Source organism: Rhipicephalus sanguineus, chromosome 1 (genome assembly GCF_013339695.2).
Source record: "Rhipicephalus sanguineus isolate Rsan-2018 chromosome 1, BIME_Rsan_1.4, whole genome shotgun sequence".
Lineage (NCBI taxonomy): Eukaryota > Metazoa > Arthropoda > Arachnida > Ixodida > Ixodidae > Rhipicephalus > Rhipicephalus sanguineus.
In genome coordinates, this window is record NC_051176.1 from 221,952,272 (window position 1) to 221,978,898 (window position 26,627).

The 26,627-nt window shown below is 45.1% G+C and overlaps 1 protein-coding gene across 1 annotated transcript; it reads left to right on the forward strand.

The window, feature by feature from the left end:
• The first annotated feature begins 1,744 nt into the window (after nucleotides 1-1,744).
• Nucleotides 1,745-24,507, forward strand: LOC119387684 (bifunctional arginine demethylase and lysyl-hydroxylase PSR). Its single transcript, XM_037655160.2, has 5 exons — nucleotides 1,745-2,224; nucleotides 12,192-12,416; nucleotides 16,509-16,644; nucleotides 19,629-19,758; nucleotides 24,377-24,507. The coding sequence occupies exons 1-5, from the start codon at nucleotides 2,001-2,003 to the stop codon at nucleotides 24,460-24,462; spliced, it is 801 nt and encodes a 266-aa protein (XP_037511088.2). The 5' UTR covers nucleotides 1,745-2,000; the 3' UTR covers nucleotides 24,463-24,507.
• Nucleotides 24,508-26,627: the final 2,120 nt, after the last annotated feature.

The following is a 26,627-nucleotide window of genomic DNA, read 5'->3' on the forward strand; positions in this document are numbered from 1 at the left end:
GACGCGGACTTCATCATTGAGGTTGAGTGCGGGGGTGTGGGATGACATGTGAGCTCGTTCTTACAGTACGTCTCAACCATGTGTGCGTGTGTGTGTGTGCGTGTGTGCGTGTGTGTGTGTGTGCGCGCGCGCGCGCGCGCGCGCGCGTGTGTGTGTGTGTGTGTGTGTGTGTGTGTGTGTGTGTGTGTGTGTGTGTGTGTGTGTGTGTGTGTGTGTGTGTGTGTGTGTGTGTGTGTGTGTGTGTGTGTGTGTGTGTGTGTGTGTGTGTGTGTGTGTGTGTGTGTGTGTGTGGCGATGCCATTTGCGATCGTCGTTAGGCTACCACATCAGCCGCGCGGCCTTCTGTCGCTCACTGAATCTAATGATATTTTTGGTAGCCATGCATGAAGCAGTGCATTGCTTTAAATAATCCTTAAACACCGTCTACCTTGTCAACAAATTTCCGTATATGGTAACGGTGTTCGTGTGGTTCTCCCTCGTAATTGCGCCTTATGGACGCGGAACAATGCTTATTGATCCGGTCCTTAAATATCCATATCAGTGGAGTAAAAAAATCGATCAGAAAAAAAGGCATGACGTTGGGAGAAGTAAATTAAAGCCGACTGCGGCGGCTGCTACAGCATGAAGGCTGCGCAACTGAAGACCACAACTGGCCTCATCATATTGACAAAATCCATACTAATCGCGTTGTCGCATATGTGTTCTACTATTTTAGACAAAGCTGTTGCTCATGTTTCAATAAAACGAAAATGATGGACGTGTTGTTTTCAAGCGCCCTCTGTGTACTCTATCTGTTCGTAGAGTTACTGTTAATAGATTTCACTTATGCTTGTCTTTGCGGCCAGCTACGCTTTGGCTCCTTCTCCAAGCATGACTTTTTGTCCTCCTTAGATATATTTTGTATCGTTTTTCCCGTTAGCTTCCATGTGCCTCCGCAAAGAGCGAGGGTCACGTTTGTTCTTTGCTCCTGCGGAGGGTAGATAGCAAGTCCGCCGTGCTCTAATCGTGTCTTTCAGCTTTGCGCTCCGCCCGGCTAAGACGACCGTGAGCGTTCCACTCACGGAAACGCACGCGCATGTAGTACCCTGCTGCACCAGAGGTGGCGAGAGCATGCCGTGCTGGAGGGGCTCGTGTCGCCACGCCCTTTCACGAGGGACTTCGTAAAGCCAAGGAGCCTGCTGGTTCACTCGACCCGTCAGCGCTTGACGTCGTCCTTGTCCGTCGGTTCTTTGCAAAAGCGGCTTTTCGTCTCCCGCTGGTCCGCTCCAATTTGAGTTTTGAGCTGTTCTTGAGACAAAGGCGTTCTGGCGGACAACACCTCCCGGGGAGTTCACGCAAAAATTTTGGCGTCCACTGGGTGAGTGAAGCAAACTCTCCATTAGCGAAAGGTAGGTCGCGTAAGGCCTGGCCGTTTCGTTTCATTTTTTTTCCTTTGCGTGAAGAAGTGGATAAAGTCAGCCTGTTGGAGCTTCATTTTCGTAGTGTACTTATCCGTGGGGAATTGCTGAGAGAATCCACTTCTCGAGGGCGCGTTTTTCTTTTTCTTTTTTTTTTGTCCTGGAAGATAAATCTTGTTATTTTCTTCATTCGAAAACGCGGGCACGTGATTCCTCGTCAATCATAGCTGACGGGAATTTAAATAAAAATCAAATAAAGCGAACTGTATAAGCTGAACGTGGTAGGGATCCACCTAGAGTGTAGAAGTTCCGGGCACTTGTAGCCATCAGCAGTATCTCATCGTAATGCACCCCCACAAGAGGACATTGAAAAGATCCTCTGCGAAAAAACTGCTGGATTACGAAGCCAGGTTTGCGGAACTTCACAGCAAAGCCCTGGCGCTGGGTCTCTCTCCGAAGGAGCTGTGCGAACTACCTAGCGTAAAAAGCTTACAGCGTGTGGGCTCATCTCACTCCTTAACACGGCTGCAAAGCCAGGTCACTGGGTTCATTCGAACCGTGAAGCCGTCTCGCCGGTGCGTGAGGTTCCTGTTTGGGCTACTCATGGTTGTAGTGGTATTTCAATTTTGGTACCGTAGTCTTCATACCCAAAAAGGCTGGGTCTCCTTATTTGTCGAGAGGAACAAGCTTGAGTCCGAGCCTTGCATCGTGGACATGCCGGCTAAAATTCAGAACGCCATGATGCCTCCTGTCGACTGCACCATCTGCAAGAACCTCAAGAAAGTGTCTAGAAGGTCATCATTGAGCCGATACGACTTCGAAACAGAGCAAGTATTCTGCGTATTACACTGTTGTAATTTTTATTCGACTAAAACCTGTGAAAATATTCTTGCCAGAAACTTTTAGCAGGCGGGTATTCATGAGTTCTTTTTTGTCGCACATTATCTGATGGACGTTGCATGCTGTGATGACGTTTATTGGAATGCATGTGTGCATGGTTTTAAGACAATATCCTTGGAATATACTATCATATAGCGCAATTATACTGCGGGAGCCAATTTGCAAAAATGGCTTCACGAATCGTGGAATAAAACTGTGTATTGTTCACTAGTAGATGAGCAAAAAAAAATGATACTGAAGGACTAACCAGTGGCCTTCAAAATGGGAGAGATGCATATATTGCCTTCAACGAAGTTTGTCATGTGCATGCGCCGATAACACTAATCGCAACGTTGTAAAAGGATTCAACAGTTGTCTTAAGTCCGCAATAACAATCTTTGTTCCCCCATTGAAGAAACGAAGTGTCTAAAGGTACGGAAAACGTACTCGCTATTATTTATAAACGAATATATCGAACAAGTCTGCTAAGATTTTTTTTTGTATGTGCACGTTGCACGTACATTGCTGATTTTCTTACGAATACTTAGAACAGGGATAGCCGACGTTCCAACTGACGTTAAGGAGAAAAAAGGGTGCCTGGGCAGGTCAGCGTATGCGAAGGACGGATAACCGATTGCCAGTGAGAGAGATGCAATGGATATCAAGAGATGGAAAATGCAGCCGAGGAAGGCAAAGGGTTAGATCGAATGACAAATAAAGAAGTTCGCTGGCATAAAATGGCATCCGCTCGTAAAAGATAGGATAAATTGGGGATCATCGGGAGAGGCCTTTGTCCTGCAGTGGCCATAAAATAGGCTGAAAACGGTTGTTCTTGTTGTTGTAGATGATGACGTCGATGATGGGTTGATGATGCCGTAAATTCCTCTTCCGTTGTATGGTAATGCCAACTGTTTGATGTATTTGACGCCCATACAGGCACTTCCAAGTGCGTCTAAATGCATGCCGTTCTGACAGTGAGCGCGTTCAGGTAGTCTGCTGCGCAGGAATGTCACAAATGCTCGCGCAGGGTCATATCTGGAGCATATACCATTGCATGAGTTCACATGAAACCACGTAAGTTAATGTCGACTGTTGAACCTTTTCGTCGCTCTTATATGAAGTGGCGCGCGAAACCAATGAAAATGTTTCCTATAGTCACGCTCCCTAACGTGGCGCTTCGATGTAACGCTGATGACGCATTCATGAAACACAGTTCCCCGAAAAAAAGGAAAGTACTATAATGAGCTATATGAAGAACATATGTGGTGAAATGCAAGCTATGCGACGAGGACATGTGTCGCGTCGGTTAGTGCATGAGCGGCGGCTGCACGCGACGTGGAACTCGGTTAAGGTAAATCTATATGTCAGCAGTGATGCTGCTGTGCACTCCGCCGCTTCTGGTTAGTAGAAATATTCGTTAATGGCTAGTTAAATGCTTCTACTTCAAACATGCTCAAAAATTCGGAAAGCTGTTGCAAACACGTGTGACAGAAAGTGCTTTTGCTCCGTGCTTACCGGTAAACTTCTCGGTTTGCTATGGACACCCCAACTCTGAACAGGAGACACCACAACACCACGTCCCCAGGAACGCCATAAGATATCTTTTATTAATTTGAAGACTTACGCCGGAGACATGAAACTAGTAAAATGAGTTTCTGATGCAGGCATTACATACGATACGTCATGCTGCAACCCCAGCGGCGATTAAAATGCGGGGATGACGCAGCTCTGCTCGGGCTGAGGCAGTCAAGTAATGGGGCGCGCAGAGCGTACTGAAGGGATCACGAGACTCGCAACTACGTCACGAGCTCCTCCATAATTTTATCTGAGACGAGGGAGAAATTCGTACGTTGAACTTAGCATATCAACGTCATATGACATTAATATATTTTTGAGGGAAGATTTGAGCCTACGACGAGTTTCTTGCCGGTCTAGGATTTCGAGCACGTGGTATGTATGCAGAAGCATTTCTGTAGTCATACTAAACGTTAATTCCAATCGTTTCTTTAACGTGCGCACCACATTATATGTATTCAACGCACTAGGAAAGACAGAGGAATGACCAACTTTATCCCAGCACTAACGCCAACGCGGTGAGTTTCGAGCTCCGATAACTGCGTTATTGGTTGTTGCTAACCAAGAAACACGTCTAAAGAGATGATGTCAGAACGAATCACATAATTATACTTTCTTGCTTCGGCCATCATTGTTCTAATTAGTATTTGGTTCACATTTGAATAATCCAGACTGCAATGTACGTATTCTTAAAGCGCTCTTTGAGCGAACATTTTACTGAATAAAGAGACTATATACGCATTATTGCAAGAAAGTCATATCGAAACTGGCTTATAATGTACTGCTTTCCTGATTGCTGTTCTTACGTTGAGAAGCCACGACGTTTCTCTGAGAGTTCTCATATAGGCACACCCAAATTCTAGAGACGGGCGCTGACATCCAACACAAAAGTATGCGATTTCCCAATTGTATAATTACCCCAGCGATGTTTCTCAATCGCACGCAAGATACGTGAGCCTTTCAGTATGCTTTTCACATTAAGAGGCCTCATTGTTTAACTCCAAGCGAAGCAGCGTACGTACTGTTCATGCGACTAGACGGTCACATAACGAGAAAAGACAGGACGCTACACTGAGCTACAAAGAAAGTTTTAACGTGAGCGCTTTAAAGAGCTCATTCCGCAGGAATTGCGGTGTCGGCGTCGGGGTCGGTGTCGTTGGCTGTGAGCGAAAAATCAACACTTTCCGAGCGAAAATTTGAAATTGATGCAGATAAATAAATTAATAAAAATGATTGGTCCGAGTGAGACTGGAACCAACGCCTTCTGCATGGCGAGCGGGTGTTCTACCACGGAGCAACGGCAGTTTTAAATGTGAAGCATTTCTTAGTGAACTTCTGCGAGTTTGAGCGTATCTATCTATCTATCTATCTATCTATCTATCTATCTATCTATCTATCTATCTATCTATCTATCTATCTATCTATCTATCTATCTATCTATCTATCTATCTATCTATCTATCTATCTATCTATCTATCTATCTATCTATCTATCTATCTATCTATCTATCTATCTATCTATCTATCTATCTATCTCTAGCCGCCTACGACTTTGTGCTCTCCTGGCCGTTTCGTTAATCGGATGAATACCAAAACTGGTATGGAATAACATGACCATATTAGGAACATAAATGACAGTTCATAACATGATAATCATGATATGCATGTCATGAACAGCATGATTTACTTTCCAGAGCCTTGGGGCTCTTGCGGTCATTCCGTTAATTTCATATACACCAAAACTGGTATGACGTGACAAGGGTTCATGGCGAACATAATGATAGGTCCTAACGTGCAAATCATGACACGCATGTCATGTGCGGCATGATTCACATGACATGGTCTCGGGGCACTCGCGGCCGTTTAAATGAATGGATATATACGAAAACTGGTATGACGAGACATTTCGACGTGACGAACATAACTGACACGTGGTAACATGAAAATCATGACACACGTCTCATGCACGTCATGATTTACATGCCACGCTCATGACGCACTCGCGGTGGTTTCGCTAGGTTGATATACACAAAAATTGGTATTGCGCAACCTGACTGTATGACAAACATATATGACAAGTGGTAACTTGAAAATTATGATGTGCATATCATTTACGACATGATTTACATGCCACGGTCGTTGTCCGATCGCGGCCGTTTCGCTAGCTTGATATACACCAAAATTGGCATTGCGTCACGCGAATGTATGACGAACGTAAATGAGAGGTGGTAACATGAAAACCATGACATGCATGTCATGTATGGCATGATTTGCATGCCACGCTCATGGTGGACTCGCGGCCATTTCGCTCGTTTGATATACACCAAAATTGGTATTGTGCGATGTGACTGTATGACGAACATAAATTACATGTCCTAGCATGCGAATTATGTTATGAATGTCATGTACGGTATGATTTACATGGCAGTTTTATGGTGCGCATCCGGCCGTTTACATAACTGGATATATACCAAAATTGGTATGGCATGACAGGAGTGCATGATGAACATAAATGACCGGTCATGCAGTGTATATACCAGAATATACGTTTCATTGGCATGGTATATACCGCATTGTGCATGCACGGGTGCATGGCAAACATGCTATATATGGTGAACTAGCTGCCATGGCATGAATGACTTCATTTGGCTCAAAAATAAACAAAGCGATGTATGCAGCACTTTGCTGGCTGCTTCGCATTACATCGATTCCCACAGTGCGTGGGATCTGCCGCATTTTTTTTTTCTTTCATGGTATTTATTCAACACAGACATGGCATTTGAACGCAATTCAATACAAAAAAACTAATATGTTGATTATGCTCCTAACACGACACAATGACTAACAGACGGCACTATCGAATTCGGAATCATCTCTATAGCGAATACATCAAGTAACGCTATAGCAGCGGCCTTTTCCAATTATATGCTAGAACAGCGGTAAGGATAAGCACCTCACCAATACCGGATACCATACTGGCTGACTTTCGATTTGCTCGTATACTTCTCTTAGCTGAGTGGCCATCCTAATGAAGTGGGCTGTTGAGGAAATTATCGGCTCTGCGTTTCTCTGCAACATGTGCGTCTTCCACAGACTATGCATTCCAATGAGAACTCGCTGGCAAGAGATATCGCACGGAATGTGAATTTAGCAGAAAGTCTTTTTGAAGAGTTCGTTGGAGCACATCCCAAAATAAGATTGCATCTTTGCAGCTTATAAAACAGTGTTCAATTGTTTCTGGCACATCACACAGAGGACAATCAACGGACGACACAAAAATGTCTCTTGAACGAAGCCAAGTCTTCACAGGCAAAGTCTCTGAATGTAATTTAAAAAAGAACGTTTTTGTCGATGGTGTCAGCGGCATTTTACGTACTCGATCCAAGACATCATGTCCTGGCAGTCCCAAGTATTTTGCACGATAAAGTGGTGGCGGAAACAGCATCGCTATTAAATCTCTGTAAAGATTTTTGCGTGATACACAGTACAAATATTCACTTGAAAACCTAACTGTTAAAAAACGAACAGAGAAATAAACTTCTCGCATAAATCCCCATAAACATGGTCGTGGAGAAGAATCGGATGATACTACTAGATCAGGTAGCACATTTACCAGGTTTACCTGCAAGAATGCTCGAATAATAGGATGGGAAGCGTCGCGGAAAAAGAAGTAGCGAGATACAATTTGCCACACGTACAGATGTACTAGACCTAGCCCACCTGCACTAACTGGTCTGAATAGATTGTCTCGTCTCATGGATTCATATGTGGATGACCATATAAATGTTGCAAATTTACGATGAAAGCTCTGAATATGCGCTCTAGCACAATGCAGCACTTGTAGTACATAGAAAAGTTTTGTAGCCAGAAACTTGTTGCACGTTTCCGCTTTACCGAAAATTGAAAGGTTATGTGGTATAAAAGATTTAGCATAACGCTCAAGGCCTGCCACCCTATCTTTCCAGTACTGTGCGCTTGACTTGTGTGCACTTAGTGGAACACCAAGATATTTTGGTGGCACCACAGACCACTCAATACCGGCAAACTGATCAGGTGTAGATCCCCATGACCCAAACCACAAACCTGAACTCTTAGAATAGTTTACCTGTGCGCCTGAGACGCTACCAAATTGCTCTACTGCATCAACAATCCTTTCAATACTGGGTTTGTCAGTACAAAAAAAAGGCAATGTCATCTGCATATGCCAAAACTTTAACTTCATTCTCTAGCAGTCTGAAGCCATGAATATTGTGAGACTGAATAATATGCAAGCACATCGGTTCTAAGTATAGAGACAAAAGGAGCGGCGACATAGGACATCCCTGCTTAACAGAAGAGCTAATAGATATAGGCTGCGAGAGATGACCGTTCACTATTAGGCGGGTAGAGCAATTATTATAACAAAGTTTCACTCCTTTTAACAATGTTGAGCCCACATTAGCTTGCTGTAAAAGGGAAAACAGAAACGAGTGAGAAACACGATCAAATGCCTTTGCGAGGTCAACTTGCAGTAATGCAAGTTGGTCAAAAGAATTTGAGCAAAAATCTAGAATAGTACGAGCGATGTCGATGTTACTCTGTATAGAACGGCCTTTCAGTCCACATGTTTGATGGGGTCCAACAACAATCGACATTACAAACTGCAACCTATTAGCGGAGCCACGGCAGTGCTTGAGACTGTTGCGTAAAACAACGCTATAACAGTGTCATGTAGCGGGAGGAGTCGCCTTAACGCATGTAATATTGCGTAGCACAATCACAGAATCGCACCAGGCGTCCAATCATGTGAACTGCGCAACGAGTGGGCGGTTTAAAGCTGCCCACCCATTACGAAGTGCGCCGCTGCGTGGGGGCGCGTGGCCCCTCACAGACACGTAGTGGGTACTTTGCCAATTTGCAAAAGGAAGAATTATGGCGTAGTGGGCATTCTGCAACTGTACTTGCAGTAGGCATTTTAGGATAGTCTAAAACGACCAATCTTACGCGCACAAACGTTCCTTTCTTTACACCACGGTTGAAGGCGATGGGCACGGGACGCGATTACGCTATCGCGTTCTATACTCTTGAAGGCGGAGCTCAAGCGTCCTCCAATTTCCTTTTTCTCTCTTTTTTTTTATTCTGAAGATTTCTATATAGCAGAGCGCGCCTTTTTGCGTAATACTTGTGCAAGCTTGCGCCGGGTTAACATGGGAAGTTGTCGAAAGACGTCTTTCGGAAGGGTGCCGCTGACTTCGCAAACTGTGACGATTATTTGTGGCGTTTTTTTTTCCTAAAAGAGCCAAGTAACTGAAACTGAGAAAAACGCAATTTTTCGCTACTGACAATGTGGCCGGGCCTGGTCCCACAATTTTTCTCCAGTGTGTTCATGTTACCCAAATACCTAAAATCTATATTGCGGTTGAAATCTATGTACCCCACTATCGTCGGTATTCAGGGGTAAAATTTGGATTTGGCTCTTATAGATCGGAATATTTCATCTGTGCTTGAATTAGCTCGTAAAAGAAGTCTAAATCGCAGCGAATTAACGATATACCAATATTTTGCGTCAAACTTAACACCATCTTTGTGCTTCCATCGGTGCCATTCTTTGTTTCATGGGCGTAGTGGCGATGAATAGACTTGAAGAGTGAGTGGTCCTTCCTGGCAAAAGGCACACTATTCTGAACTGTCGGCCGCGTTTACTTGTCCTTGACGTCTATTGGAGGCCTTCAAGATATGCTTCAGCTCTTCTTCTTCTTAGCTCATCTTATGCCGGGTCGTTCCGGATCGCTTCTTCTTCAAGGAATATATCGGTGCCCAGTACCTTCATTTCAGTTGTCTTCCATTTCAAATATACCGCCTTGGAGCGAAACGACATGATACTGCAGCGCAAAACTCGAAGAGAAACGCTAAAAGGCAGAAAGAAGTAGGAAAGTCGGTCTCTGTCTCTCTATATTCGTGTTTTTCCTTACAACATCATGTCCTTCAGTAAGTGTCAACTCGCCCAAGAAAAGCTAATTGTGAAACAAACGAAAGCACGACAGGAAAGCAACTGGGACACAAATGAAACAGACTGGTTGAGGTCATCTTGGTTGTTTGGGTCACGATTGTTGAAGCAGCGCTGGTTTAATGAATCTGGCTCAGTTTGATTCAAACAGATGCAGGATTTGACTCATTTTTTATGTGAAACTGCCTTTCTGAGTTCACGTTGCAATAAGGAATTGCCCCATTTTGATTGCATTTATTTTAAAAGTGAAAAATACTTAGGCGCGCCTTACGCCCTCGTGAAATTTAACCTAGTTTCGGTTTCTGGATCTGGCTCTTTCTGAAAAAGAAAAAACGCCACATTTTCAAATGCGTGTCGTTTCTAGATGGTTTCCTAGGATTCCAAATGAACTGAATTAATCTACCGTGTACTTTGTAAGCGATTATATAATCGCTTACACACGAATACGCATGCGCATGATTTGATTCAATCTGATATGTGACGGCAAATAAATGTCGTTGAATAATTTCAGCACCGCTGTTTGAACTTCTTGACATTGGACATCTCGAAGCGCCATTGTGGGTGGGCTTTATCTCTCTCGCTCTCTTTTTAAAAGAGCACCGCGCAATCTATTCGAGCAAATTTGTCACCTTCATTAAGGAGATAGCTTGGTAATAAAATCGCCGAACCGTCAGGCATTGAGGTAAAACTGAAAAAAATCGGCAGATCCCACGCGTTGTGGGAATCGGTTTCATGCGAAACAATCAGCGAGTACTTCTATGCTGTGTTTTCTGGCTTTGAGCCAAGCGCTGCGAGGTGGATCGACGTGTTTTTTGCAAGTGTAGTAGCTGTGTGCATATCGCGGGCTTACCAGGCACGTCGACAACACTGGCGTTTAAAAGGTAACTTTTGGTGTGACGCAACGTCAGCACTCACGTTAGATTACATACGTCAGTACTATTGAGACGAAGTGCACTTTATGGTGCAATCATGTGAATATCATACATAACTTTCTTTAATGTATTCCTCCGGGGTCGAGCAGTGCTTGAATATAGCTTGCTGAATCATAGGAATACAAATGTAACGTTTATTAGACTGCTATAAAAGCGGAGCTAACACTGGAACCACAGACAATAATCTGATATAACGCCTGTATCGTAGGAGCACATATGAAGTGTTTATTGATTTCTTGTAAAATTAGATAGCCAGCACTACAACCACAATTGACGCTGCACCGACATTACGCTTGCATAGGCTGTTTTTCCAAACCAGTCTATAGAACTGGCATGGCTCTGTGGTATAATACCTGATTGCCACGCAGAATGCTTGGGTTCGATTCCTCCTGCGGTCCTAATTTTTATTCTTTCCATTCGTCGGGTCAACGCTGCCGGATGTCGGTTTTTCTTAACGCTCTCGCATTTAAATTACCAATGTCTGTTCTCGCCGTTCCTAGGTAGATATAAACTGTCGATCACCTGTGGCGCATACCTGTACACCGCGGCCCGTGGTAAACGGGTATGTGCCACACGTGTCTGGAGGAAAAGGTTTGACGGCGTACGCGACAAGATTTTCACGTTATTCATGTCATGACCCAACAGTCATATTCGTCAAATCCTCTTACCCTCCCATGCCAATTTCGGTCTACACTAAGTTAAGGAAGCGATCATGAGAGCACCCAGGCGTAGGTGGCTAGATAGATTGATCGATAGATACGTAGACAGAAACGCTCAAAGCGCCAAAGGTTCGCTAAGAAATGCTTCGCATTTAAATGCAGCTCATCATAACTAGTGTTGTCAAGGTGAATGTTCTGACAACGAAAAAGAAAGCTTCTTTAGAGTTAGAGGGGGCACGAGCGCGAGGTTGTCGATACGCATCTTTCATAGTGAACAGCGCCTAGAAACACAGACAAGGAGGAACATGAAACCAGCACCGACTGCCAAGAACTCCTTACAGCCAAACTGAGCGAGAAGTGCTTAGAGTTTCCGCTTACTGGGCACAGGTTCTTTGATGGGTCCAGCCAAAAGGTCGGAACACAGTGGGTTTTTGCAACTGTTTAGTAATGCAGAAAATAACGAATAAGCGCCTCCAATGTACTTGTCAGTGACAACCGACCAAGTAAGTATTTAGACCGCTCCATTTGCAACGCTCGTAAGATGTAAAGAGGAAAGTTATTGTTTATATTTCTTGCGTTTAGTCTACGTATATGAGCACACGCTCAAAATACAGTGGTCGCACACTGACTTTGTCGTCGCTCACGAGTGCATGAATTTTATAATTTCAATGTTGTAACGCCCTTCGTCGCAACGTTGTAGTATATGTAATAATCCACAATGCAAATATAGACAATACAATTTTCAATTCAATTCTCTATTGCAGATACGCTTATACCGGAATACCCGTCGTCGTCACCGACGGGGCTTCGAACTGGACTGCTCTACAGACTTTCTCGCTCAACTTTTTTGAAAATGTGTACCGGAATGAGGCATTCAAAATGTCTAGAAATGCCTGTCAGTTTTTTCCTTACAAAACGGAGTTCAGAAGCCTGGAAGAAGTCTTCAACATGTCTGCTGAGCGGTCACGACTTCCATGGTACATAGGATGGTAAGAAAGGAGGCATCGTGTCATGCTTTTCCTTAATTTATTTCAACGCGGATCATTCATTGCCACGATTTCTTCCGATCTGTTCGTGTAGCGAAAAGAAAATCACTAGCGCCCTCTGTGTCCGAGTACGTGAGGAAAAATTTCAACAGCGCGGAAGAAACGCGAACGGACAAAAGGGAGGCGACGCGGACAAGCGCTGTCCGTTCGCGCTTTTTTCCGCTCTGTTGAAATCTTCCTTGCCGATGAATCACCAACTCGCCCAAACGCTCACGTTAATCGAGTACGTGAGGCCGAACGTAGAAAGGGGAAAGGGCAGAAAATACCGAGAAGAGCTGCGGAAAGCGAGAAGAGGGCACACAACAGTATGACAAAAAACCCGCAACTACATCTACACTACTCGCGGCATATGGGTAGCCTTATCTTAACTACATCTACGCGTATACATAGAATCACCACCTACATGGGTAGCTATAAGATGGTTTGAAGTCAGACTTTGATAGGTGAAGTCAGACTTTGATAGGGCGCATTACACTGAAGCCAGGATAGTCCGCTTTAGCTGCATGTTCAAAGAGTCCTTATTAACGCGGAGCACTTAAATATACTAACAAAGATTTGGCTAAAGAGTCTGTAGGTTAAGTTTGTTGACAGATTACAGCCAAGTATTTTTACTATTATAGAGACAGTCTACAGAGCGGCCGTTTCACTATTTGATTGTCTACAAAGTTATTAGCTTAGTATTAGTCTATGCACACTCTATGCACTGGTTGTAAATAGTAGTCTATGACATATTCCTAGATTTATGGCTTCGAAAATTTCTGAAGGAACGTCTATATCCTATCTATAGGTTCTCAGTGGTGATTTGGCATTTCATGTATGTAGACTACTGCCTATAGCATATTTATCGGCAAACGTCTATTGACTGTGTTTAAACTTTTCTGTAGACGTGTATGCACTGTCTATGGACAAAGTGCCGTATTTTTTCGGAATTTTTGCCTAGAGATGACCTCTAGACAGTTGCTAGAGACCTGTTTGTAGACACTCTTTACACTTGTGGCCTTGTACTTTTTCTAAGTTATTACAGACAAACATTGATGTGTTGTTCATCGCAGGGCGCCTAAAAGGAATGATTTCTAACCTGCCAATGGATAATATCTAAAAAAAATTTTTTTTGCAGTTGCAATGCGTTTACTTACATGCATTCAGCTGTCCAAAGAAAAGCATAACAACTGATGTATGCGCAGCATAAACGCTGTCATTTCTGAATATGTGACGCCACACTCATTCCTCTACTTGTGTATAGCTGCTGAAAGTATGAGGATAAGATTTTGCCTCTGACCTTGTGGACAATTTTTCGCGACCCTTGGCCCTAATCCACCGAAACTTCCAGCTCATCGTCCTAAAAGTACAAAACACCAGCACACAGCAGTATATTAGTCCGAAACATATCCATATATTTAAGTTAGAAAATCGCAAGAGACGCCTCGTTATAAGTTCTCGGACAAAATAAACACATGTAGTGACTCCCGTGCACATCATTTTAATTTCCCGTGTATTGTACAAAAAATATTCGAGATATAGACGTCAACTACAGATGGATATTATTGGTTCTGCTTTGCCGCAGAATTAATATTTGTTCAAAGTAGTTTTTTTTTATTCTTTTTTTGTGGGGGGGGGGGGGGGGGGCTCTCAATTTCTGCGGTGTAAACTAGAAGCCTGCCAGAGCAGCTATCAGTAAACAGCAATGGGGTCTGCAGAGTGCTCGCGCGCACGAATACGTGGCGAAATCGAGGTCTCAGGGCGTATTGAAAACAAGCAACAAATGAACTCATACCTTCTCAGCATAGGTTAAGAAAGCAAAAACAAAATTCTGGTAATAACCGCAGAGGATTCCTTGAGTGCCCGTTTGGCATTGTACTCTATATTGACGTGGCTAAAAAAATATCTGGGGACTCTTAACTAACGCTAAGGTTACTTAAGTAGGAAGATACTAGGCATACATGACAGTGTACTTGGTGACATTTTTTTTTTCAAAGTCTTATGTCGGCATCACCACTTGTTCTATATGCTACGACGTGCACGTCAGAACGAACGTGGCTACTCATGCAACCCATTAAGACACGTGCGCGAGTTGACAGAAGAATGCATTTTTAAATTCAACGGTTTTTCCCGAAGACCTTCAAACGCTTCTACTTTATCGCCTCTGCTTTCGCGAAGACGAAGTGAGCGCGCAGCTCGCAAGCCTCGAGCCACGCCTTGATAGTTTTCTTGTTTTTGATTTCTTACCATTCGCGCTGACGCCAAGTACGCCGGATGTTTCGACTCATGAGGCATATAAGGTGTTCTATTTAATAGAAACGGATACAAATAAGCAAAAAGTTGGTATCGATTTGGCGGTAGGTGCGAGAGATCTGCATTAGCGTTACGTCGGGGGATGGGGCAACGGCGTGGTACAGCGACTCTAGACTACAGCAGTGGTAGCGCAGGCCTGGCACCTCGATTGTGAACGTGCTTGCTTGCCCGCGGAGCATTCTTAAAGGTGCTCTGTTCCGCATGATTATATTCGGCTGTGGCGTAGTGGTTGAAGCATCCGGTTGCGGTAATAGGAACCCGGAAAAAAAATCCCACTGTAGGAAAATTTTTTTGAAACACCGCTTCTGTGTCATGGCAATTTCTCTCTTTCGCCAAAATTTCCTTCTCTCCCCCATTCGAAGCCACCTACACGCTGCCGGCTTCAGATCGGCTCAACTTTCAATTTTTTTTCGAGCTCATGATCCGGTTGGCCACGCGGTAAAAATAAAATAAAAAAAACAAATTCAGACATTTGAAACACGAAAATACGCAAACTTTGGGGCAATTTATCCGGCTTAGTACGCGTGCGGACCTGTATGCCGCAAAATTTTAGGGGAGCCCGTTGCATATGTCATCGAAGAGGCAGCTCGACGCGAGAAGCATTCTACGTCTGACGTGTGTTTAATAAAAGTTTGAATATTGTCATTCTCCTCGAAGTGCTCACAGGTTCATAACTGAGGAAACCATTCGGCGCAAATTCAACGAGAACACACAATGCAAAGAAACAGGACGGGCGCCAACATCCAACTAATTTCTTTCCACAGAGGAGCGAAGATTTTATAGCGCAGTCAATTCACTTGCTCACGTGCGCACGCATCACAGTTTTTTCTTAGCAACCAAAGAACCGCAAGGTGCTGCTTAGAAAACTCATCTTTTTATCTTGAGTTTATAGGCAGGCAAAGTTTATAGGCAGAGCAAAAGAAAAATACGGAAAAAGAAGTAATAGAGGCATATTACATAAGACAAAGGGGCGACGCGTGCATCAGCACCGCTTCACTATCACTTAAAGATAAAGATATGAGTTTTCTAAGCAGCACCTTGCAATTCTTTGGTTGTTAAGAAAAAACTGTGATGCGCGCGCACGTGAGCATGTGAATCGACTGCCCTATAAAGTCCTTCGTTCCTCTGTGAAATAAAATTCATTGGAAGTTGGCGCCCATCCTGTTCCTTTGTGTTATGCGTCCTCGTTGAATTTGCGCCGAAAAGTTTCCTCAGTTATGAACCAGTACCAACTACAGCTCAAACCAGGATTCTGTCTACAGGTGCCGATAACACAGTTCCAAGTTCTCGTAAAGATTGCCCAGGCCCATGTACCAGGCGTCTGTGGCGTTTGTAAATGTACAGTGGGATTTTCAAAAAAAAATGTTAGGCGGATATTTATGACAAGAGACAGGTTGAAAGCGCAAAAGACTACGACAGAGAAGAGGCTTGACACACACGAGCGCTGTGCGTCAAGCCTCTTCTCTGTCGTAGTCTTTTGCGCTTTCAACCTGTGTCATGCCAAACCAACAAGCCCAAACAGCTACCCTTATGACAAGAGATATGTTTGTTTTATTTTAGCCTATTGCTACACAGATCACATAAGCCGACAATAAGAATAATTTACACAATTCGATGCAAGTCGGCTGCAGCTTACGTTTCGTTTTCCTTCTGCAGTTTACTGTGCAATACTATATCAGCGAGTCAGGCTGCGCATGCGCTCTGCTCATCACCAATACAAAACATTCTTCGTCTTTTTTTCAGGAGCAATTGCAACCCGAGTGTGGCAAATGTTCTCAGAAAGCATTACCAGACCCCGTACTTTCTGCCAGCATATTCGGAGGGGTCAACGCTTGACTGGATCTTTATGGGAAGCCCAGGTTATGGGGCTCATTTGCACGTGAGTACAAGACATACCTTGCGTTTGGAGCATTCAAATCTTTATTTTTGTTCAAATGAAATATCTATTCGTTTTAAACTGATAACGCAGCTACGACCTCATTTTAATATAGTAGTAGATGCTAAAAGGAGGGCGAGGGTTCGATTCACGGCCATGGCGCGGCTGCATATCGATGTGGTCGATATACAAGAACACCCTGTACATAGGTTTAGGTGCACGTTAAAGAACCCCTCGTGGTAAAAATAAGCCGAATTCCCCCACTCCAGCGTGACTCATAACCATATCGTGGTTTTGGCCCGTAAAACCCCAAAATTATTATTAAGAAATGACCGGGAAAAAGTTCATGCGAAACAGTAGCTGATTAGTGGCCTATACCGAATTTTTTTTTATTGCTTTGAGCCAAGCGTTATGAGTTGGACCGACTTCTTTGTGCATTTTGAGTAGTTCTAGGTATATCGTGGGCAGGCCCGTAGCGAGGAATATTTTCGAAGTGGTGGACGGGGGGAGAAGCACTTGCTAAATTTCTTGACTGTTGGAGGAAAGCACCCATCTCAGGAAGCAACAATTTGAGTGAGTAACAAGATCAATCACGTAGCCAGGGGGAAGGGGAGCGTCCCCCCCCCCCCGACTACAGGATGGATTTTGTTGCTTGCTCAAATTGTTGCTTCCTCAGATAGGTGCTTTCCTCAAATAGTCAAGGCCTTGGGCAATTTGAGCAAGCAAGAACATCAATCCTGTAGCCAAGGGAAAGGAGCCCCCCCCCCCCTCCTCGCTACGGGATTGACAGGCACGTCTACTACACTTAGCCCAAAGAGTATCCTATGGTCCGACGCGACGTTGGTACTCACCTCAGAGCACATATGTCAGTTTTATCGAAATGAACTGCACGCTACGGTGCGATAATGTGCACATCATAAGAAGCGGTTCTTGCCGTATTCCTCCGGGTTGGCAATGGTTGACCACAGCTTGGCGAGTCATAAGAGTTAATATGTAATTTTTATTACGTTGTTACAAACGCCGATAGCGAACACTGAAACCACAGTTGACGTTGTCGCGATATGACCTCATTATAGGGTCCTTTTCGTAAGCAGTTTCAAGCACAGGTGTAGCTCCGTGGATGAATACTTGACTGCCATGCGGGATGCCTGCGTATGATTGCGGCTCTAATCGCGATTTTCAACCTTTCGGTCCCTCTGGTGTTTTCCTCAATAAGAAGGCTGCCGATGCCCGCCCCGCATTTTCTGCGTCTCAGGCTCCATAACGCGATCACGTAAAGATTTTTGAAAGTCTGTTATCGCCGCTTCTGGGTTGATACAAACTATGAATCACCTGTGGCTCATACCCGCATTCCATGGGCCGTGGTATACGGGTATGTGCCACACGTGACTGAAGCAAAGGGTTTCTTGACGTACTCGACAAGTATCTCACGCTTTTCATGTAAGGAATAGCGTGAGATACTTGCTTATCGTGTTCGCAATACACTAATGCCCTCCCATGCAAATTTTGGTATGTGTCAAGTTAACGAGACGGCCGCGAGAGCGCCCAGATAGATAGATAGATAGATAGATAGATAGATAGATAGATAGATAGATAGATAGATAGATAGATAGATAGATAGATAGATAGATAGATAGATAGATAGATAGATAGATAGATAGTACTCCTAGACGGCAGGCGCTTATAAGCGTTTCTTCATTACCAGCGACATGGCGCGAGAAGCGCAACGGGCGCATTTAAACGTCGCCGGCCAGCTCGCTCGCTTCTTTTGATATTTGCGCAGGGAGAACCTTGCCATTCCGCTGTCTCCTCGCGCGGTTATCTCGTGGTGAGGGGAGGAGGGATGTTTCGAGCTTTCACCGTGATGTCCGCGCTGATGTTACGGAGCGTACAAAAGTCACTCGAGTTCAAGGGACGCCGCTAAAAGAACAAACAGAAGATAAGCGCGAACTATCAAGTGTCACAGCTCGACACTTGAAGCACGCTAGTTTCCTTCGCTGCTTCGGCCGCCTTTGCAACAGGAGCGCTGTTCAAACTGAGAGTATCCATTGGCGAGCATCACTTCGTATAGCATTACAGTTTCTTGCTATCGCATTCATTGCTTCGCCCTTGCGGCGAAACTGTGACTTTTTAAACCGTTTACCGATAAGCTAAACCTTGACTTGCCTCATAACGGCAAGTGCTCCGTTTTTAAATGCGAAGCATTTCTTAGCGAACCAAAGGCACGTTGAGAGTTTCTATCTATCTATCTATCTATCTATCTATCTATCTATCTATCTATCTATCTATCTATCTATCTATCTATCTATCTATCTATCTATCTATCTATCTATCTATCTATCTATCCGCCTACGTCTTGGTGCTGTCGTGTTGCGCTCCTTAACTTGGTATAGACCAAAATTGACATAGGAGGGCATGAGGGTTTGTCGAACATGACTGCCTGGTCATGACATGAATAACCTGAAAGTCCTTTCGTGTCATGAAACTCTTTCCTCGAGTCACGTATACCCGTATATCACGCGTCGCGTTGTGCGGGTATGCGCCACAGGTGATTCACAGTTTATGACTACTCAGGAACGGCGAGAACAGACATTGGTACTATACTATCTGGGGTTTAACGTCCCAAAACCACGATATGATTATGAGAGACGCCGTAGTGGAGGGCTCCGGAAATTTCGGCCACCTGGGGCTCTTTAACGTGCACCTATATCTAGGCACACGGGCCTCAAACATTTAACAGACATTGGTAATCTAAACGCGAGAGCGTTAAGAAAATACGGCATCGTCAGCGTTGACGTTGACTGTCATGTATTTGTCTAGGTAGGTATGGCAAGTCTATGTTAAATTTTGCATTGAGTAGTGGCTCAGTTTTACATAAATAAATAAATCTGTATGCAGGTTTCCTTGAGAAACGTCGATGCCTGTCAAAGTGATTTTATGGTTTTCTCTTCCTTTTCTGATGCACCTCACCCCCGCGCTCCGCGAAGATCGATCATGTCGGCAAGCCGTCTTGGCAAGCGCAGATTAAGGGAAGGAAGCTGTGGACCCTGAAGCCCGTTCCCGAGTGTTACTCGACATGCCACGAGCTCCAAGTAGTCGTACATCCGGGAGAAATATGTAAGTCCTCTCATCTTTGCCGTCTGTGATTTTTGAAATTTCGCGGTGTGCCTGCCTGAGCTTTCATTCATGGGGACTTACTTCAGAAGCACTATCCTTGACTTGTGCTGCATCCTATTAAACGACTCAGCCAGGATAACCAGATAAACAAGTCAGCAGCTCACCAACCGGCTGTGTAAATTTTCCGGCACAAGCAGGCTAGGAATAAAGGCCAATGCACTTAGCATTCGCGTTGCGCAAAAAAAAAAGAGAGGACATTGCAGAATGTGGTGAAAAAAGCTGGAAGTCTACACTCTAAGAAAAAAAAGAGTATGCGTGACTCTTTTCGGAGAGTTCTGACTTGCCACGTATACGACTCTCTTTAAATAGTCACGGTGACTCTCTTGGTGGGTCAGGGTCGGCTCGCTCTAGGAGAGTCCCCTGATCCTCTAGGAAGAGTGCAAAGACTCTCATCGGGAGGATCACGTTGCCACTTATAGGGAGTCAGACGACTCTTTACGGTAACGCTCCTAGGGAGGTCAAGGGACGCACACCGAAGCATCAAGCGACTCCACAAGTATTTTAACCTACTCATTTGATCCTTGCTCTACTTTTGCGCGACTACTGTTGAAAATAGTGGAGTATTCATTTTAAGCAAGTTCAATAATACTGGCCGTTCTGCCCAGCGACTGTAAAAAAAGAATAGTTCAGTTTTAGCATTATTTTAATAAAACTCGTGAAAACAACACATATTTTCCAGCAAAGTCATATAGAAAGCGCGAAAAGATGGTCTGTGATTTCCAATTAAGAAGTTTGGGTATTCCTCATTTACATGCTTCTATGAGTATAGCCAACTAAAATGTGTGACTGTGATGTGCACAGTGTCATATCGTGCTAAATGAACAGCAGAAATCGCCATCATGTTTCCTTATTTATTCCTTGTGATTAAAAATAAATCAAAAAGTGGTGACGGCTTCAGGCATCAGACTTGTGGCTTGCTAGGTTGTCGCTCCTGTCCAGCGTAAGCACCATGAAAAACGGTAGCTGAAAAGCAGGACGTGATATTATGATGAGAAAATGAAATTGCAGTAAATGTTTGCAAAACCTACACAATAAGTGGTTCACACAGACATAATAAAGGCTAACAACAAAACAACAAAGTACATCCTCCGGCAGCCAGGGGCATGCCGTGAGCGGTTATTGACCGCATGTTTTACAAACGTAAACCATCCTTAAATACTCAGATAAACAGATGCGAGTACTAGGGCCCGAACGACACCCAGCGCGTGCGTACGCCGTCTACGTCGAGATCAGACATGTCATATGCTAGAATTAGCGCACATAACTCCCCCAATCACGTACACTCACTCGATTCTGTTATAGCGCCCAACGTCATCGCAGTGTATGCAAACCACGAAAACAGCAAACAGAAACGAGGGAAAAGAGTGCACGCCGGCGGCCGCAACAACGCGCGCCGTCGAAAGTCTAGAGCTTCTTCACTTTACCGCCGAGGCGTGTCCAACTTGAATGACTACCGCGTACGTTCTGGAAGCCACCGTACTATATCTGCACCTCAAACTACCGTCTTTAAGCCAACAAAAACCATTACATATAGTGCGTCTGAGCGTTCTGTACACAGGCTTTCTTTTTTTTTTTCACGTTCCCACGCGTGGAAGCACGCTGCACACTCAAGGTCGATGGAAATGTTATTATGAAGTAGACTAAAGTGCATCTCAAAACGACATCTTGCTCCTTCAGTAGTGCAGACACGACGTGCGATCAGCAAGAAATGACCCTCGATTATTGTTTCCATCGCTCACTTTATGGGAGCTTGTACAGCAACGCGCATAACGGTAGCAACTCGTTAACTGATAGCTTTAGTTGGGCATCCGCAACAGCCCTGCGGATACAGGCTACTGTTGGAAATGGCTGGCAGGTTCCACAGAGCTGCTGCAGACGCCCAGCTAAAGCTGTATAATTAGTACCTACGAAAGCAGTACACTCACCGTTAACTGGCGCCCGTTGTCGGTGTCCGCAGCTCCATGAATATTCCGCCCTCCAAGCGTCACTTCGTGCACGGCTCGAGCCGGCGTCATCACTGTCAACACCACCGAAGACGCGCAACCTACGCAACCACGCAACGCATTCCAATAGACCAGGAGACTGAGACGACTGAGAGAGGAGAGCGGCGCGCCACCCCGGCGCCAACCCCGCTACGTTGCCGAGCAAGGCGCCACAACGGCGCCAAAGGGCGAGCGGGCGAGCGTGCGATATGTATGGCGTATACGCCTTGTGCACCGCCTATAGAGGCACCACTGATAGCCACCTAGCGGGCGCCGCCGACAGTACGTGCGGGAAGCCGAGCAGACGACAGCGCTTTGCACAGCTTTGCTGTGAGGAGATGAATGAAGTTCGCGGCTGCTATTCCCCCTTCGTGCGGGCGCCAGACAATTAATTCTGCACTGACAGCTGCAGGAAAGGCGCGGGCCTCTACGAAAGTGGACTTGTGCACGATGTTTGTCACAAATGAGCGCCTAACTAAGCGCACGTCGCCGATTTCGAACGACGGCATGAAAGCCTGGCGCCGACGGTTCGTGCGCGACAGAGCGCGCGCATCGAAAAAAACAAGTATAAAAAGGCGCCAAGAGCGCACCCCTTACTCCGCAGAAGACGCCACCGACACAGTCAACGCACGCGAAAGATCGGGATATTCGAGAAAGCAAAGCAGAGCCAGTGGCGCCGTCTGATTCCGCAGACGAATCGGCGAGAATATCTCGCCCTTTCCCTAGCTTTCGCTGTGCTATGCACAGACGAATCATATGCACCTTCCCGAACCCAGGCGCAAGCCGATACAGGCAATGCAAGCGCGCGGCGACGGAGAGTCAGTCAGTGAGGAGTTAGTCAGCGAAGAAGTTATGTCGTTCTAGTGATAGCGTCGTTCGCTCGACCGCAGAAGACGTGTTGTTTTATGATCAAGTGCTGTGAGTAAAGTATCAAGAGATGAAGCCGCGGGAGCAGTGACAAGTTTTGAAGAAGGTCGCCGAGGAGACATGTGATGACCGACTGCGGAGGAGAACGAACGTCCGCGTGGAGTAAATCGTCATGCCGGTGAATATTAAAGGTGCGTCGCGCAGACCAGCGTAACAAGACCCAGCTATGAGGTGCAGCTCGTGGTGAACATCCGCTTTGTTTTGTTTACAAAGGTGACGTCTCAATCACTTCTTGTTCTTTCTGAAGTCAACCATTGCTGCATTTCTGTTTCTGTAAATAATAAATATAGAACTTTGTAATAGGGCGGTACATGTACCGCGCTAGTACAAGCTAAGTTTATGGATGACCAACTCGCCCGAACTACAACACTTCAGAAACATAGAACGTTTGAGCGAAGTGCCTTAGGGGGGCACGGCGGTGGAACCGAACCAACGCATGCTCAGGCTGGTAACTTTGGTCGTCTACCAGTGTCAACATGATCGAGTGCATCCAGCGAGCACCGATATGGCAGAACGAAAGCATTAGAACAAGAAGCGACGTGTTAACTCGCACAATGACGAAGCGGCTCGCCTTTGCCAACGAACAGCGGCGATCCATTGCTTCCGTCGCTCTTGCTCAGGGGGCCTTGCGGTGAGTAAAACCGCGTTCCGAGCGCGTTTTTTTAGGCGTTTGAGCACTCCACTCCACAGCAGTTGTTATTCGACATCCCTTGAAGTTTCGGCCACCACACATACGACGAACGTTGCTTATTTCACTACGCAAACGTGAACAACGCGGAAACACACGTACAACGACGTAGGAAACCACGGTGGCCGTCTGCTTGCTTTCCCGAGAGTAATGACCGAGTTCGCCGCCTATGGCGCTTCCGTCGGCGCGCACATTCTGCCGTAAAGGGCACAGAACGGAGCTGAAAACTTAAAGGTTTTTTTTTTCTTCTGGAGTAAAATAGTTTAATTGAAGTAAAGACACTAGGCCAACGCTAAAAAAAAAGAGTAAAGGTTTTTTTGTTTTTTTTCGAGCCTGGTGGCACACTTGTCACCACCCCGTTATAAAGGGGACGCTCATAGCATCCATCCATCCACTAGGCGTATACGGCGGCTCTTCCGTATACCGAAGCCAATCGAAACGCGCTTCGGGAGGGTCCAGTGACTCCTTCCCAAATGCGAACTCTTTTTCTCTGCCTGTACCTTCCAAAAGGGGTCAGATGGACACCCGAAGAGAGTCACGGTTCCATGACCCTCTTTCGACTCTCTTTTTTCTTAGAGTGTAGTGAGTTGTTGACCTTTTCTAGCTGCAATGTACTGCCACTGAGGCTTGCAATTTGTTGTTGTTTTTTAATGGCGCTTCCACTAAAAAAACTGAAATTTGTTTACTACCTGAACGTAGAGTTGATAAATTTGGTGCTATTCTTGAAAACCAAAGAGTGACGTAGGCGCAGGCCCTGCTTGATTGCAAGCTGCGCACGCAGTTTGCAAAAAGGAAAAGAGAAAATGAAATTGGATATCGCAGCTTAGCACTATAAAAACAAGTGTTTTAATGTATTACATTTCACAGTGTTCATATGGGTAGAAAAATATTAGTCTTTGTGCAGTAAGGCTGTTTTAGAGGGTCAATGTCCTGTTGTTTCTTTTCTTATTTTGTCTTTCAGTCGTTGTGGACTCCAACCTGTGGTACCACAAGACGGAGATTGTCGGCAACGACCTAAGCATCGCGATCGGTTCGGAGTACGACTGATGCGGTCGCCTTACTCTACTTCTTCAATGTGGTCAATAGTAAAAATTAGCTGGAATAAAGATAATATATGAGGTAAAAATGGTGGGTAAGCTTCATCGGCACCCCTACTGTTGGCATTTGCTTTTGCTTTTTAAAGTACATAATCTTCCTTACAAAGTACCATCATTATAAAAAAAATTTAAGTGAGAAAATGCGCTTCCATTCTTATTGACAGCGCAAAGTTGAAGAAAGCACGCTTACAAAGAAACAAGCGGCAGGTTCAGTCCAAGCACTTTTACAAATGTGTGCGCAAGACCAAAAGTTCTGCAAAAGCGAAGGCCAAAACATCCGACGAATATTTAAACAGAAGAAGTATTGACGCGCTAAAGAAATGTGTGCAAAACAAGGGCTCCGATGTCGCTGACGCAACGCTTATACGTTTGTAGGGGCTTTAGCGCATAGCAGGGCAGAGGTGGCGCCAAAATTTCTCCTCTGGGAAGGCCGGGGGGGGGGGGGGGGGCGGAGGAGTGAAGGGGGCAGCCGTAAAGGAGCTAGCCATAGAGTCAGCCGTCTAGCGTTTCAGAAAGTGGGCGCAGTCGAAAACTGCTGGAAAGTGCTCTCCCCCTCCCCCCTCCTGGCGTCGCCCCTGTAGCAAGGGCTTTCCAGATCTCTTGCATCGGCAGTACATTCGTCACCATGAAGGCTGTAGTACACAGGCGTCCGGCAAGTACTGGTATGCCAAATGTGTAGGGCTGTGTGCACAATCGTCTTTTGAGGTCGAATCTAATACGAGTAGAATAGTGCCAGAAGGGAATCCAGTCGAATACTTTTCGAGTTGTTTTCGAATACCGAGCGTCGGTTTCCACAGTTAACATAAAATGTGGTTAAGATTTTAGTATTCATAGTTTTAGCATTGAAACTGCCGAAGAAGCATCAGGAACAGATAATTAGATTATTCGCAAGCACAGAATTCTTCATGCAGTGCGAAGGACACAGGCTGCTGCACTACGTAGGCTTACACGTTTTATGACTATACTGTGACCAACGGGATGGAGCTTATTGTACTTTTCCGTGAATTTCGTGCTTCTGGGTGCTGTTGACATTTCAAAAACATGAGTAAACGATACCAAAAATACTGCTATTTACGCATAGCGGCTGCTGTTCTATTTAAGAGTGAATCAGATAGGACCAGGTTCGATTCGACAGTCTAAGTTTATATTATTCGCACACCCCTACAAATGCCCCACTGCTACCTGTGTCTCACCTTCAGCGCAGTGCACACTCACAACCAAGGCAAAGCCACTCCACTAAAATCCGCTTTACATTTGTCCAGGGGTTCCCCCTGTTCAAAATAGATTTCCTAATTATTACGAACAATTAATGGAGGTCGATTTGCACACTTTTGTAACCTCCTTTTGTGTGGTTGTTGATTCAATGTTATCGGGACGTACTACTGCTTCGTTATCAAGTGCAACCGTAGTGTCACGAGGAGAAGGAAGATTCGAAAACTTAACGCTCTGCTATTTGTCTGCCATTTACTGCTTGACTGGTGTGCTACTGTACCTAAACGGTGTTTAGGCAAAATGAAAAAAAAAGCTGTTTATTATTTGTGAGCGGCCACTCTGGTCTATAGTGGTTTTGGTGCTCGACTGCTGACCCGAAGGTCGCGGGATTTAATCCCGGCCGCGGCGGCCGCATTTCATGGAGGCGAAATGCTAGATCCCCGCGTACTTAGATTTAGGAGCACGTTAAAGAAAACCACATGGTCAAAATTTCCGAAGCCCTCCACTACGGCGTCGCTCATAATCATATCGTGGTTTTGTCGCGTAAAACCCCAACAATTCTTATTGTATGTTTATTATTTGTTTAGACGGGGGAATTAACTGGTGTATTCATGGAAGCGACAGTGAAGTAGAAACTGCTCGACAGCTGGAAGACAGAAAAAAAGTCACAGCTTCCCCGCAAGAGCGAAGCAATGAATGCGATAGCAAGAAATTGGAATGTCATCACGAAGAAGGACAAGCAGCTCGATACCTGCAGCGCGCCGCTGAAGCACAATGAAGGACGCCCACAATGAACGCGCAGGTATACACAGGACAAGCGCAAACTAACTGTCACAGTTGTTACGTCTTTGTTCTTGAGGAACGTGCTGCATAATAATATAATAATATCTGGGCTTTAACGTC

Bases quoted from the DNA above. Each gene is read 5' to 3' on its own strand.
- LOC119387684 (XM_037655160.2), top strand. From the start codon at position 2,001: ATGGTTGTAGTGGTATTTCAATTTTGGTACCGTAGTCTTCATACCCAA. The intron at 2,225-12,191 runs GCAAGTATTCTG...TCTCTATTGCAG, and splicing joins CGATACGACTTCGAAACAGA to ATACGCTTATACCGGAATAC. The intron at 19,759-24,376 runs GTAAGTCCTCTC...TTTGTCTTTCAG, and splicing joins CGTACATCCGGGAGAAATAT to TCGTTGTGGACTCCAACCTG.